This window comes from Elaeis guineensis, chromosome 14 (assembly GCF_000442705.2).
Source record: "Elaeis guineensis isolate ETL-2024a chromosome 14, EG11, whole genome shotgun sequence".
NCBI classification, from domain to species: Eukaryota; Viridiplantae; Streptophyta; class Magnoliopsida; order Arecales; family Arecaceae; genus Elaeis; species Elaeis guineensis.
The window spans coordinates 67849475-67865028 of NC_026006.2; the positions used below are offsets into that span (position 1 = coordinate 67849475).

The 15554-nt window shown below is 39.7% G+C and overlaps 2 protein-coding genes across 3 annotated transcripts; one reads left to right on the forward strand and one right to left on the reverse strand.

Annotated features, from left to right (window-relative positions):
- Window positions 1-197: 197 nt before the first annotated feature.
- LOC105037075 (probable clathrin assembly protein At4g32285) lies at window positions 198-4017 on the forward strand. The gene is given in 4 exon segments (XM_010912779.4): window positions 198-420; window positions 1758-2420; window positions 2423-3556; window positions 3559-4017. Coding segments are annotated over 3 exon segments (1887 nt in total). The 5' UTR covers window positions 198-420; window positions 1758-1903; the 3' UTR covers window positions 3795-4017.
- A 1162-nt stretch (window positions 4018-5179) lies between these two features.
- LOC105056952 (large ribosomal subunit protein eL36x) lies at window positions 5180-8737 on the reverse strand. Of its 2 annotated transcripts, XR_833908.4 has the most exons (5): window positions 8598-8737; window positions 8161-8268; window positions 6348-6547; window positions 5452-5578; window positions 5180-5328 (listed from the first exon to the last, which is right to left on the reverse strand). XR_833908.4 is itself a non-coding variant. In XM_010939340.4 (4 exons), the coding sequence occupies exons 2-4, from the start codon at window positions 8257-8259 to the stop codon at window positions 5548-5550; spliced, it is 330 nt and encodes a 109-aa protein (XP_010937642.2). In that variant the 5' UTR covers window positions 8260-8268; window positions 8598-8737; the 3' UTR covers window positions 5180-5547. The 2 variants fall into 2 exon arrangements, 1 of the variants encoding a protein (XP_010937642.2); XM_010939340.4 differs by having other exon boundaries at window positions 5180-5578.
- Between the last annotated feature and the right edge of the window lie 6817 nt (window positions 8738-15554).

Consider the following 15554-nt stretch of genomic DNA (forward strand, 5'->3'; position numbering starts at 1 on the left):
GAGGGAAGAGAGAGTCGGTGGACGGCAGGAAAGCGATCTCCTCTCTTATTTGCTCCTGTGCTCGCATTGTTTGTTGTTAGGTTAAGCTTGTAGCAGCTGTCAACCACTTAGATTTCCGCCATCCGCTGCCGGTGCCGGTGCCGAGGCCGTCCCCCGATCTCGATCCGATCCGATGTGCTAAGAGCGAGAAGAGAAGGAGATTATTCCTTGTCCTTCCTTTCGAGTCTTGACTTGGGGCAGTCAACCGGGATTCAAGAGAGGGAGACGTAGATCTGATCTGAGAGATAAATAGGGTTATTAGCCTTAGAGATCGGAGGGAGGGCAGATTCGTGCGCCCTAGCACCATGGATCGCTGCTTTCCTCCAAGCCCTTCCCCTCCGCTTAACTAAAAGACGCCGTGTACGCGCCGCCGGAACAAAGGTACTTTTCTCCCTTCGCCCTTTTCTTCTGTTCATTTCCTGCTTGGTTTTGGACTCCATCTTCGTTATCGATCTCCTCATCTCCATTTCGTTTCATTTTGTTTCGCTCAAGACACTCAACTCCCGGACATGGTGAACATTCTGTTCTTTTTTTCCGCTTCTTTTCTTATTTTTATGTTTATTTTTAGTTTTTATTTTTTTCAATTTGTTGCGTGTTTTTGGAGCTAAGAATATTGATTGTAACTTTAATTGAAGGAAACCCATTGCACCTTTATAACCTAATTAAAGAAAACGCCACCAGTCGATTTCTAGATCTGGTGGTGCAAGGACCTAGCTAGATGGAAAATCCGCAACGAGATTTATCTGAGGATGGTTATCGGATTCTGGTTTGATCCAGAAATCTTCAAATTTTAGCCGTGGATTCGCGAAATACGCAGGTTATGTGTATGCACATATGAGCCAATGATATTTCAATATCATATGCTACCAGCAATGCTATTCTGATCAGATCCATCAGAATTAATTTTAGCCTGCCTACTTGGTGCAAATTACCCGGTGGTATTGCCATCATGTTAGTGACCATAATGTATCTCAACGGTGCTTGACAAACTAGTGCAAAATATTTCGTCCCAATTGGTTTTCTTGTCTTGTTATCCTGGCTTGATCTTTTAAATCAGATCTTCACTTCTTGTTGACTTCTCAACTTATTCTGCGCCGAAGTGGAAGCAAACTTTATCTTCATATGGTTTAGACATGTGCTAAAACCCCGCTTTATTGAGAGAGATTCTGTTCTTGTTTCTATTGGTTGGGAATTCCCAAATTCCAGTCTTGATGATGAAACATTGATCTACCCTCTCCATGAGTTAGCTTGTGGGACTAGCTTCAGTGTAGATGCCAGACCCATCTATATGCATGCATTCTTCTGTAACCATGAAGCCTATTCACTTGTTTTTCCCTTTAACCTAAAAATTATTCAAGCTTTAAGCTCACTCTCGCTCATTCTTGTTTGTGCCTTTTCGCCTTTATTTGTTCGCACTTTACTATTTGTTACATATTTGTTGACTGTTGCATACGGTAATCAGAATCTTCATCTAAATTTTGCATCAAAATGTAACAATTTTCAGCCCAACGGTCATACAAAGTTCTGTTTTTGCAGTTAATGATTGATTAAAACATAAAGATATCATAGATAACAGTATTGATTGAAAACCCATATCCATTAAACCTTGAAACCAAATCTCTCTTTGAATGAGCTACCATCCATGCTTGACAGATTCAATGGGCAGAATATATTTCCAATTGCTAACTACCTGCTTGCCGGGTTTTGAGTGGATGCAGCATATCAGGTCAGGCCTTGTGGTGCAGGAGGTCCGACCAGCACATCTACTTCTAGTAACCAGTAGCTCCTTGCATTTGCTACAGCAGCCCAGAGCAATTGGGAGTAATTGAAAGGAAAAGAGGATTAACTTGTTGTTGAAAAGAAGATGGCACCCAGCACCATCAGAAAGGCCCTGGGAACAGTGAAGGACCAGACCAGCATTGGTCTGGCCAAGGTGTCCAGCAATATCGCTCCTGACCTTGATGTGGCCATTGTCAAGGCTACGAGCCACGATGACGAGCCTGCTGATGAGAAATACCTGAGGGAGATCCTCAGCCTGACCTCCTATTCTCGTGCATATGTCAGTTCCTGCATTGCAACTTTGTCCAAGAGGCTGGGCAAGACCCACAACTATATTGTGGCCCTCAAGTGCCTCCTGCTTGTGCACCGCCTCCTAATTGATGGAGACCCAGGTTTCCAGCATGAGATCCTCTATGCAACTCGGAGGGGAACTCGCCTCCTCAACATGTCCGACTTCCGTGATGACACTCACTCCAACTCATGGGATCACTCTGCTTTTGTCCGGACTTATGCACTTTACCTGGACCAGCGGCTTGAGTGCATGGTGTATGAGCAGAAGCAGCATGGTAGTGGCAATGGCAATGGCCGCCCGTACCAGTCGCCAAGGGGGAGCCTGATCCATACACTTATGGGAGTTATGGGAGGTCCTCATACTCATCCCCACAAGGAAATGGGAGTGCTGGGTATTATGATGAGAGGCGGAGGGGGGAAGAGAGGAAGCCACCAACTCCCCTGAGAGACATGAAGCCAGAGAGGGTGCTGGGCAGGATGCACCATCTGCAGCAGCTACTTGATCGCTTCCTTGCCTGCCGTCCCACTGGTGCTGCCAAGCACAGTCGGATGATCCTCATCGCTCTCTATCCAATTGTCAGGGAAAGCTTTCAGCTCTATGCTGACATCTGTGAGATATTAGCTGTCCTTCTGGACCGATTCTTCGACATGGACTACCCAGACTGCGTCAAGGCATTCGAGGCCTATGCCAGTGCTGCCAAGCAGATTGACGAGCTCTGTCTCTTCTATGGTTGGTGCAAGGACACAGGTGTGGCCCGTTCATCAGAGTACCCAGAGGTGCAGCGTATCACAGTCAAGCTTTTAGAAACGTTGGAGGAGTTCATGAGGGACAGGGCAAGGAGGCCCACGAGCCCTCCAAAGGAGGCAGCCCCTGAGACTGTCGATGAAGAACCGGCACAGGATATGAACAGCATCAAAGCCCTCCCAGCACCTTCAGATTACACAGAGCAGAAGCCGGAGCCAGAACCAGAGGTGGTCCAACCACCTAAGAAGCAGCAGCAGGAGGAGAGTGACTTACTGAATCTCAGGGATGATGCTCCTTCTGCAGAGGATCAGTCTAACAAGCTTGCATTGGCTCTTTTCTCGGGTCCAGGGGCGGCAAACAGTACCAATGGGTCATGGGAAGCCTTCCCTTCGAATGGTGCGCCTGGACAAGGTGAAGTGACTTCTGCATGGCAGACACCTGCAGCCGAGCCTGGGAAGGCAGATTGGGAGCTTGCCCTCGTGGAGACGGCAAGCAACCTTGTGAAGCAGAAGGCAACATTGGGTGGGGGCTTCGACCCATTACTCTTGAATGGTATGTATGATCAAGGAGCAGTGAGGCAGCATGTGAATGCCCAGATGAGCACTGGGAGCGCAAGCAGTGTGGCCTTGCCTGGGCTTGGTCAGAAGACCACTCCAGTGCTGGCCCTGCCTGCACCTGATGGCACCGTCGAGACCATCGGGCAGGACCATTTGCTGCATCTCTTAGCTATCCCCCACCTTCCTATGTGCAGATGGCAGACATGGAAAAGAAACAGCAGTGGCTGGTCCAGGAGCAGCAGATGTGGCAGCAGTATTCGAGGGATGGAATGCAGGGCCAGGCTAGCTTGGCCAAGCTCAACAACAGCTATTTCCCCAACCCAGCCATGCCTTACGGAATGCCACCAGCCTATAATGGTGGATACTATTACCCGACTTACTGAGTCTTGCTGCTCTTTATTCCTTGTATTTAGTTTTGGGTTGCCCTGCGGCGTCGGTCAATCTCTATCTCTGGATTGAACTGTTTCGTCAAGACTCCTTGTTCCTTGTATTTAGTTTTGGGTTGCCCTGCGGCGTCGGTCAATCTCTATCTCTAGATTGAACTGTTTCGTCTATGTATTCACTGTCACTTGGTACATGGATTTGCGATTGGGAGGCGATTTGAGATGTTCTTTATTTAGTTTTTTTTTTTTCCCCCTCCCTACTTCTGTTTTTATTCCAGAGATCTTGTTTGATTACATGAAGGCAGGAAACTGGGATTGACTGGGTTAATGTATACAGGGATGGCGTCATGGTCTCCTGTACTTGGAGTAGGATTCAATGTATACAGGGATGGCGTCATGGTCTCCCGTACTTGGAGTAGGATTCTTCCCTCGTCATGAGTCAAACATCTGGCAGACTCTAGCCTTGTTTTATTATGCTCTGTAATGTTATATCATATGGATTTTTTGCCCTACTGTTTGTGAATCCGATAGTTGTTCATGTAGCACACTCTTAAGGTTGTTCGTCCTCTCTCCCTCTCTCTTTTGTTTTTTTTTTTTGGTTAACAGGGAGGGAGAGGACCTCTGCCATGGAAGACATAAGATACTTTCTGTTACGACCTCATTTACTAAAAGACTTTCGTAATTGGACCAGTTATATGGCTATTTAATTCATCAAATGCATCTACAGTAATGTCCATAAATATTTAAAAACTAAAGATTTGTTTGAATGACAGCAGTCTCTCAGTGATTCTTTTATATAATTAGTTCTATAATTAGGATGGGTTTGCTCTTTTGTGTCAAAATCATCGCCATTCTTGAACTGCCTTGATGTAATGCAAGAATGAAAACATAATTTTGTAATAATAGTTTGTTTATAGTTTTCATTTAATGATAAACAAGTTGTTCAGGTTGATAGATTCCGCCATCATGACATTCCATTACAATCTTTGCTTAGTAGCATATCCCCACCGTTCGTTCCCCCCAACAAAAGTGGCATTTGGATAAAGAACGAGACCGTCAAATAAGATATATTTGTTTTATATTAGCTCTAACTTCTTCACCCAGCTAGACAAAATCTAAAATTAAAAGAAGTTTTAATGCTGTGGGATGCAAGAACAGTCTTGGCTTCGTCCTTCAATTCTTAAGCCTTCCAGTTAATACAACTATAGCTGAAATGTTACCGTTTCTTCTGTAGTTACACAGGTCACCATCCCAACATCGATGAAAAGAATGGTAGAAAAATAAAATAAAATCTTTGACCCTACAAGAGTGTCAATCAGCAAACTCAGTAATGCAGTATGAACAAAGGAAACTGCACGAAGATTTCAATAAAAGAATCACAAATATAAGCATGCTAGGGAGTCTGCATTCTTTTTATTTCTTTTGGTAACACTAAGCCAGCTGGGGAGTTTGCAATCACAATATACCTCATTCTGCAATTGAAAGGGTCAAGTCAAATGGGAATATGACCTCTGCCATTCGGTTTCAACCATAGCTGCAACCATCCATGACTAAATTAATACTACTAATCAAACAACAATGCTCTCAAATATCAAAATAATGATTTCCTATGAAATTGCCGAATTTCAAAAATAAATTGTCTTGCTGTCTGATCAACCTATATTAGAGGGGCGCACAACGAAACGAACTTCATAAGCTCACGACTCAGAATAGCTGACACTATGGAGATACATTATGCAGTCACCCAACAAAATTATTTCTTCTTCTCAGTCACTCCAGCAGACCTGCATGTGGTAGGGCCACAAGAAACCAAAAATAATAATAATTAGATTTCCTAAAAGCTGTACAAAGGTCATTATAAGTATACGATGTCATCATACAAGACATTCTTTTTTTTTTTTAAGTGAAAACGTAAGAAGTGAGACACTTCCCCCAAATTTATTAGTGTCAAAATTAACTACGATAGCTGTTAAAAGATGGCAAATATGATGGGGAAGGGGGAGTGGGATATGTACATAAAAATCAAACAAGATATCCTATGGATGTTTTTGTCATTTTGACTTAATATGCTAACAATAGTGTAAAAAGCAAAGATTAGAACATAAAAATATCCAAAAATCCCAACTTGTTGTAATTTACGGAAGAATCTAGGTTCAATTGATTAGAAAGTTCCTGTTGATCACTATATGTTAGCAATTAAGTCAGTTCAAATGCTTGCAGATCGGCCAACATGTTGGATTACAATTTTTCACGCAGACTAGAACCGGACCCAGAGTCAACCCACAATCTGAATTGGCTGTATCCCCAGCCATCAAAGTAAAAACTAACAAGCTAAGTAGATAACAGTGACCTAGTCAGGATTGTCGTTATGGCATTTATAATGCTAAAATCTGTCATCAACTTGTATCTACAAGTAAATAACTACTCAAAAATATGCTGCCCTGAGAAATTTTTAAAAGAACCTCATCAGACATCTATTGAATGCAAAATACTATACTTTGATACAAAGTGAAGAAAATGAAATAACAGTCAAGAAAAACAATATGCATTTACCTCATCTTCCTGAGAACAATGGCCATCTCCTCACGCTTCTTCTTGGCTCTCTTGTGTGTACCCAACTTTCTCTTTGCTACTTTCAATGCACGCTTGTCCTTCCCAACTTTGAGAAGCTCCGTGATCCTCTTCTCATAGGGAGCAAACCCAGCAACTTCCCTGATTACATTTCTCACAAAGTGCACCCTTTTGCTCGTTTTCTAAAATGACATAAAGTTATAAGGCATCACAATACAAATTTGTAATGTACACAACAATGAAAATGAAGATAACCTATATAACTCAATTGTACATCCAAGTGTAAACCTTCATTGCGGAAAAAAGTAAATATTTATCAGGTCAATAGAATCATTAAACGTAAAACTGCATAACATTCTCAAGCATGCGGATAGCAGCATCTCATTTTAGGCAACAATAATTTTCTTTTACCCAACACTGAGATAAAATATAAACAGAACACAAAGCAAGGCCTAAATGAGACAATTTTAAACCTCCAAAACCATACACAGACGAGCATGCATTGAGATCGAAGGCTTGATCTTCTCAAATAACCAATACTTTCAGTTTGTAAGGAAGAATTCTAATATACTACAGCTTCAAATAAAGCAGACAGAAGCAAAAAGTATGAACACCACGAGCAACATCAGATGCAGCATTGGGTTTGCCAGTTATAATATCTATATTGACATTTTAAGTAGCGAAATAAGGTGGGACATCAACCTTTTGCAGCAGTCTGCTGGGAGATTTGGAGGGAGAGACAACCACATATTTCTGAACAAGAAAAATTCTGTGTTCTTGGTTTTGCAAAAGTTTCTTCAATCATTTTACTGTTGGAGATATCTGGACTCTCCTAAATTTCAGACTCATCATCAAGAGTTATGGATTAGGCTGCAATCATTGGCCCACCCTCCCAATAGCTAACAGCTCTTTCTTATTGTCTTTGCTTCTGTTTCCCATTTAGCAATGTATTTGTAAGCTGAATTTCTATTGTCAAACTCTGTTAAGAACCCTATTACAGTGCACTTTGTATTCTTTGTTCATTGAATAAAATGGTGGTAGCTTCCTACTACCTCCTATTCACATAAAAAATAATAAAAAAAAAAGTTTTCTGCAGAGGTCATTGCGATTATTTTCCTTCACAAGGAAAACAACGAAAACTACACTTTTTCAGTGGAGGAATTCGGCTCCTCACATATCTGAAACCAATGGAAACATGTATTGTGACGACTTTCAACCATTTCAAATGATTCAGTTGAAATTAAACAAATACAAAAAGATGCATCCAGGCTATCTAAATCAAAATGCCATATGAACATTTTCTCAGAGAAGAGTTTTTGAAATAGATTTTCTCAAAATGCAACATGAAAATCACAACCCAACCAAACTGCAAAGAAACTAACAGCATCTTATTTCTTAATTTTTCTAAATATCCGCAAATATTAGCATGAAAATGCAGCAACTCATGCTCATCTATGAATAGGACCCTAATTTGTTTTAAAAAAGCTTTTAAGTTCAGCAAATTTTTTATTAACAGATGCCACATAGTATTTGTAAGTAAAAGACTCTCAACGAGCTATTGAATAGTCTACGGTTCATTCAAACGTAGACTTCAAGCTTAACTTAGCCTAGTGATAAAAGATGCATGTCTCTGCATCGATGTATGATTTTAAGATACAGTTATGATTCCCTACTGTTGTTTTTTCCATCTTTCCCGTTTCAAATAAAACTATACGTAAACAAAAGGTACCTCTTCCACACTCTGTTTTATATATGACACAGAGGAAACTTCTCAGCATTGAGTTGGGATTCTTACCCCTTTTCTGCTGGAAGGGCGAGGAGGCAACTCCCTCTTCGTGACGTTGTGGCCTTTGTTCAGCCCGACAAAGATCCCGGTGTTCGGCTGCGGAGCCATTGCTTCCTTCTGTATAAAATCCACCAAATCCAGCAAAACAAAAGCGATCAGATCGTCCGTAGAACAGGACCTTAAAGCAAACCATGAAGAGATACGAGGCACAAAAAAAAAAAAAATCAAAACTACTTTAAAAAATCCATCAAGGAAATAAATAACAACTAGAGAAGAGCAGATCCAATGATCCTGGATTTCCCCTAAGATATGGAAGCATCCTCAATAGAGAGAGATTTATAAATGGCACCAAAATTAGGGCTTTGAGATCGGAAGCGGAGAAACAAGCATCACTACGAGAGAAAAATATCGAAGAAAAGGAATGGGGGGAGGGATCCATCTCTCACCTCTGGCTCAGAGCCGAAGAAACCCCAGCGGCCGTCAGAGGAACCCAAATTGCGGAAGAGGGAACCCTAGTAAAACCCCGCGGCGCGAGGAGCGACCCGCTTCTGCTAAATGACAGAAATAGGACTCTATGACTCGTTATTAACGAAATACCCCTTTCCAGATCATGACCGTCCGATGCTTGTTAGTTGTTTACGCGCCTTGCTGGTTCTGTCAAATTGGACGGCCCACATTACTAGGCGCTCTCTGGGATGATTTAGGCCCATTTCTAATCACTAAGACTTGGCCTGTTCGGTTCGAGTTGAGATGATGTGCACTCTGTTTCGAATCGACTCGAACGTAGAGTCGGTGTTGAACGAATACAACAAGTATATAGAGACGTGATATATGGACTACGGCTTCAAGTGTTTCGAGCCCACTTCCATCCCAACAGGGCCGGGCCGATCAAGCGTGTCTGGTCAAATGACGATCATCGGCCCAAAAGACAATGAGTTAAGCAAATTATACAGCAGGTTTTATTATAGCCTGCATTGTTATTTTAAAAAAAAATTAAATAGGTCATTGGGTCAAGCAAATATTCAGAGTAAATGTGCATTGTGTGGCATTTTAACCTCCCTTTTCCTTCCTTCCCGTTCTCTTTGGCAACCTGACCATGTCTTACTAAAATGACAATCTGCAGCAGATTCGTTAGCCTATAGGACTTCGAGGAACGATTACCATGCTTATTCTATGTTTCCTCCGGACCTTTCACTGTTGCTGCAAATGGATGCTGGAAGTGTTTCTTATCTTCATCCTATTTGATCACCAAATTTAGTTACTTCCTATGATTCTAAGTGGCGATGATCTTAAATTATCTTTACTTCTAAAATCACTATCCAATTTAGCAATATAAAACAGATTCTTGAGGACAGATTTTCAAGATCACTTATGACATGATACCAGGCTGAAATTTATGGATAAAAATACCCTTTAATTAGTTGGAAAAGATCCAACTCTACATCCTTCATTCAATCAAAACTTATGGAATATATGGATTATGTTAAGGATAGTTTTGGTATTACATATGAAATTCCAGTAGGTTAATCAAGGAGATCCAGAAATATTTAGTCATTGAAATATAGCATTTCAAATACGATAATCTTAGATCATGGAGGATTAGAATATCCTAGGATGAGGATAACTAGTGATCTAAGTTCAAATCATTGAGAGAGGCTAAGGGCCTAAGATGATAGAGCCGCTGCTGCCACCTCTTCGTTTTCTCAATCTTTTTGATGGGAGCGGACGATGGCATCAACACTACCATTGTCCATCCTCCCCTCATCTTCAAAAATTTCGGGCGATTCGAATCCCCCCTCCTCCCCCCTATCTATTAAAAGAAGTCTGTGCCTTGCTGGTGGTCCACTATAACGTACAATCAATGAGTCCTCCGACGTCACCGCCCTACAAGCACAACTACTTCAGCCTCATCGTCCTTCAACTACACCATCGACCGCGATCGTCATCGTCATTGGAGACCCGATAGGCCTAGGTGAAGTTGTCCACCAGAGAGGGAGCACCAAAGCAAGGGTTGGAGAATGGGGTGATAGTAACTTAGGGAGGACATGGCAAGATAGGCTAGGGTCAAGGGTTTAGAGATTTTTTGTTTATTATTTTCTAAGAGAGGGAAGAGAGTTGGTGTGGTTGAAAATTTGGTTGGGTTGGGTCAATCGGATTCGGGCTAGGCTTGAATTTGAGTTTTTCAAAAACTTTCGGAGAAGCCTTAAAAAAAGTTTCGGGCCAAACTCAAATAGGAGTGTGACTCGGTCCAACCTAACCCACTTTCAGCTCTATTTATTAATTGACCTCCGTGACCTTCCAATTATCATTGACTCATTTTTCGAGATGAATTTATCAACTAATACTAAAAGTAGATCAACCACTGCCAAAATAAATCCCATCAAAAAGGTCATAATTAAACATGAGTCTAAGTGGCAAGCCTCAAAAAAAGCAATATGATTATAGATATAGTCAAAATTCTAACCCTATTGTCAATCCATTTATATTCCGTATCATATAATCCACACCATGAAAAAGATTAGAGTTGGGATGAGTGAATTTTTGCCAGCCTTTCCAAGAGTCTCCCAACATTTCTCCAAATGCTTCGAAGAACATCAACCACACCTAAGAATACAAAGAGCTTGCCCCGCGTTCATCATTCCAGTGTTGATCCTACGCTCCATTGATCCTTGACATAAGCTTCATTTTGATTGTGAGCATCAGAGCATTGTTTGCATCAAAGATCTTATCAAATAGCTATGCAAGCCAAACAACCTTCATGTGCATTTTCCACTGAATTCGTGCTTGCCTGCAGGGAGTTGCGTGGCCACGCACTCGCTTCTTGAAGTTTGGTCTATTTTTCTCGTAAATAACAGCAGATGCCAGCGAGTTGGGCCTTATTTTGTCTAGCGAGCTCTTTGTTCTTCTTTTCTTGGCCCGCAAACTGCACCCAAACACATCTTCACGAAAAAAAAAAAAAGAAAGAAAAAACACGAATACGTCTCAGACGGGCACATGCAAGATAAAAAATGAGTTAAACCTGTTGTTTTTCCTTTGGAGCACGAGCCTGTGATTATTATAATCTTTTGGACCTTTCATCTTCAGGTATGAACTGCACATCACATTATAGATGGGTCCCGAGCCTTAATTTCCAAACAAAGTTGGCAATGAAGTCCGACGAGACGATATAACAAGCAACCGGATGTTTTGATTACGGTTGTTACCAATGACCAGGTGGCCATGGGTGAGATATTTTTTGTTCCCCTTGCAGAAATTGCAACTTGTGAAAGTTTCATCCCACTTTTCTTTTAAAAAAAATTAATGGCCAATTTAATAAATAACTGTTCTAATGCCCGAAATTTATAATCATTTCCATCTTTAGCTTGATCAAGGAAAATTAGATCGATGGACCTTCATTGATCAGCCCACCCAGCATCATTTCGTAAGCAAATTGCTATGCTTGAGTATTCCACAGAGCAGATCAAATTGCTATGCTTTCACAAAATCATATGGGCCGGGCATTATAAAATACCATATGCAGCGGGCTTCATTGACATGTTTCTTTTAATATAAATCTTAAAGAATAAATCTAAAGATCAAAATTTTTTTTACTAATGAAGTTATTAGTCCCATAGTAAGATTTTCCCTTTCTTTCTTATTTTCAGCACATACTTTTTAGCGATACATACTATATGCTCATATAATACATATTAAATATATAGCCAAGTGATACGTACTGTAAGCTCTTTTAATATACATCCAACGATAATCCGATACACACCTATAACTAAATTAATATATAGTTTATTGAACTTAGTATTCATTAGTATACAGTATATAATTAGGTGACACACACCTATCAAAATATTCATCCAATATCGCAATACACATCTTTAAATAAAATGATATATAGTTTTCAAAATATAGCACTCATCGGTATCAACACATAAGCAAATGATATATACTAGATAGTTTACTGATATATACTGAAAGCTTTTTTGATACACACCCACCAATGATCCAGTACATACCTACAGATAAATTGATACATATTTTACTAAACTTAATATTCACCAGTACACAATATATAGTTGATACACGTCTAGCAAAATATTTATTCTATGTTTCAATAAACACTTTTAAGTAAAACGATATGCGATTTTTATGAACATTTAGATATAAAGATTTTAGAAAAGAAAAAAAAATTAGAAGAGAAGAAAGAGACATGAGAAAGACCACATAGATAAAAAGATGGCATGTGGGGTTTGAAAAAGGAGAAAGAGACTAAGGAGAAAAATCTTATGGATGGGAGAAATGGCTTGATAAGGAAGATGCAGATGGAGAGATTTGATGAGAAAGAAAGAAAATATGAATAGTCACGAAGAGTCTCTCTTAGACGTGCCATTTTTTTTTTATTGTTTCAGTTATGGAACTAATGAACTATGTTTGTAGGAGAAATCCAATCCCTATTTGACTTCTAAATTATATCTTTAAGATATGAAAAAAATGAAACATAATATAAACTAGACCCGCCACATAGGATGATCTATTGTGCCCATCTCATATGATTTTTGTTCTTCCATGGAGCAGATTAAATTGCTATGATTTCTGGTCACTAAAATAACCATTCAATTAAAGGCAAGAATTGTCAAAGCTCATGTACCATAATTCATGAACACAAGCATTCATGGTCATGCACCTACCTAGGCGTTTTATTAATGTATCAAACAAAAAAATGATATTACTCCATGAAGTTGCAAATATTGTTACCAAACAACCACTTAGGACCACGGTTCCCATGGCAGAATTGCGGGCAGCATGGGAAGGTCTACATCACGCTGCATGTACAATGCGAGCTACATATATCTATTAAAAAGGAGGATGATTCAGTGCTGACTATCAGATGGTTTTCGGTTCCATCAGCTAAGTGAGGGTAGGCTCTATCCTCTTTTACATGATTCTTAGAAGATGTTGTGATTTATATTATTGTATACAGTCTCACATATTTATCAGGAAGCAAATAGTGCTGTTGATTAAATGGCTTTGTATGTGCTGAACCGTACGTAATCTACTCTTTTGGCATCTTCGATTGATCTTCTTTTTCAGTTTAGTAACATTATATTTCTTGATTAACACTTGGGAGGTCAATCTATTACGACCAATGGAAGCCATTTCATCCTGCGAGACCTGCATGGTCCTCGAGGCCACTGAAGGTATCCCGAAAGCTAATTTGCTTTTTTGAGTGGCTTTTTCTCCTCCACATATTTCCCCCCGTTGAGTGGTCTTTTCTGCTCCTCACATTTCCCCCATTTTGAATGTCATGGCTTCGTGTTGAAGGTGTCTTTTGGGGGACGATTTTGCCTGCAAACTCTTGTTAATGTGAGCCATGTAGTTAGAAAATAACAAGCATGCAAGGCCACAGAAAAGCATGAGTAGCCCAAGTAGAATGAGCATCATAAGCTCATCACTGAAGACACCACAGCACCCGCTACTTTCTCCATGCTTTCCATCCTTAAAATAACAAGCATGCAAGGCCACAGAAGAGCATGAGCAGCCCAAGTAGAATGAGCATTATAAGCTCATCACTGAAGACATTACAGCACTAGCTACTTTGTCCATGCTTTCCATCCTTCCATCACAGATTCACAAACATGGCATGGGTCGCTACATTCCAGCTGATAGACTTTCGAATGATTTTCTTGTTTATTACCAACAGAGGGAAGAATAAAAATCCATAAAATTAATGTAAGGCCCCTAACATGATTTAGGACCTTGTCCGATAAGGATATAATATAACGGCATTTTTCTTTTCTTTCTTTTGTATTTTTTTTGAATGAAATAATGGCACTTTTCAATCTCTTTAATCTCTCTTGGAACCAGCAGCTACCTTCTTTCAGCTTTCCATCCATCCACTACAAACATGGTGTGGGACACTGCATTCCAGCTGCTTGACTCTCAAATGATTTTCTTATTTCTTACCAAGAAAGGGAAGAATAAAAATTCATAAGGTTAACGTAAGGCCTCTAACACGGTTTAGAATATTATTCGATGAGGATAGAACAACAGCACTCTTCATTCTCTTTAATTTCTCTTAAAATTAGCAGCTACTTGCTTCATACTTTCATCTTTGATAAGGATGACAATTTAGTTGACTCATCGGACACCCAATTTAGCGATTTGAATGGATGGATTTTATTTGATCCGATTAGAACTGAAGGTAATATGGATTTAAAAAAAAATATCTGAAGCAGGTTCGGATTAGATATAAATCATAGTATATTCCCCTTGAATCTAATCCGATATAATCTTAGTCTATATTTTTTTTAAAATATAATTATTTTATAATATTTATATGTACACGATTCGATCCGATATTTTTTACCTATCCGATCCGATCTGAGACGGATATGGAGTGAATATGGATATGTGAGATTTTCAATTACAGAGTGGATATTGGTTGTGGACTGACTTGACCTATATCCAATCCATTGGCATCCCTGATTTTGGAGTAAGTCGCAATATTCTGATACCCGACTTTCAAATAATTTTATTGTTTCTTATCAAGAGAGGGAAGAATAAAATCTATAAAGTTAACGTGAGGCCTAACATGATTTGGGATCTTATACTTAAGAATAAAATAATGCACTTTTCAATCCCTTTAATTATTCCCAGAATTAGCAGCTACTTTCTCCATACTTTTTATCCTTTCACAATAAACATGGTGTGGGTCACTACATTCTAGTTGCTTGACTTTCAAATGATTTTCTTATTTTTTATTTAGAGAGAGAAGAATAAAAGTTCATATAATTAACATAAGGCCTTTAACACGATTCAAGACCTTATTCGATAAGGATGGAACAATGAGGGTTTTCAATCTATCTCTTTAGAATTAGATGACCTCGATTGGCAATTCACTTTCTACCATGTAAATGTGAACTACGTTGCTTATTCGATCAGCTAATTAGGTTCTTTGAATTTTTCATTACTTCTAACATACAGATCATGATTTGAATGTATAATAGGAGAGATTAGAAAACCACAAGTCTTAGAGCCTTTGCACCAATTGATGTGAATACAGACCTACGAAATACTAAATTCTTAAGCATTATTTGGTGGAAAATTTTATATGATACCAAAACCCATGAGAGTTTACCTGAAGCAGAAGGGATGGAGAAGCCACCATGCCCAAGGTTTATGACTTTGATGAGAGCAGGTTTTTTAGCACCGCCATCTCTGTCTTAATGCATTGAGGCTCGAAAAGAATACAACTAAAGATAAAATTACGATTGGCATAGAAGATTACAGCTCTTAAATTATCGAAACCTGCAATAGACTAAAGTTTGGTTCCATTGCATTACAAACAACTTAAAAAGACAGCCATCTTCGTCTAAGTATTTAATTGCATTACGAGGGCCCCACAAACA

Excerpts from the sequence above, each read along its gene's own strand:
- LOC105056952 (XM_010939340.4), bottom strand. The coding sequence starts at position 8,259 with ATGGCTCCGCAGCCGAACACCGGGATCTTTGTCGGGCTGAACAAAGGC. Across the intron at positions 6,548-8,160 it reads GCCCTTCCAGCAGAAAAGGG|AAAACGAGCAAAAGGGTGCA; the intron begins GTAAGAATCCCA and ends ATGTCATTTTAG. Across the intron at positions 5,579-6,347 it reads ATTGTTCTCAGGAAGATGAG|GTCTGCTGGAGTGACTGAGA; the intron begins GTAAATGCATAT and ends TACCACATGCAG.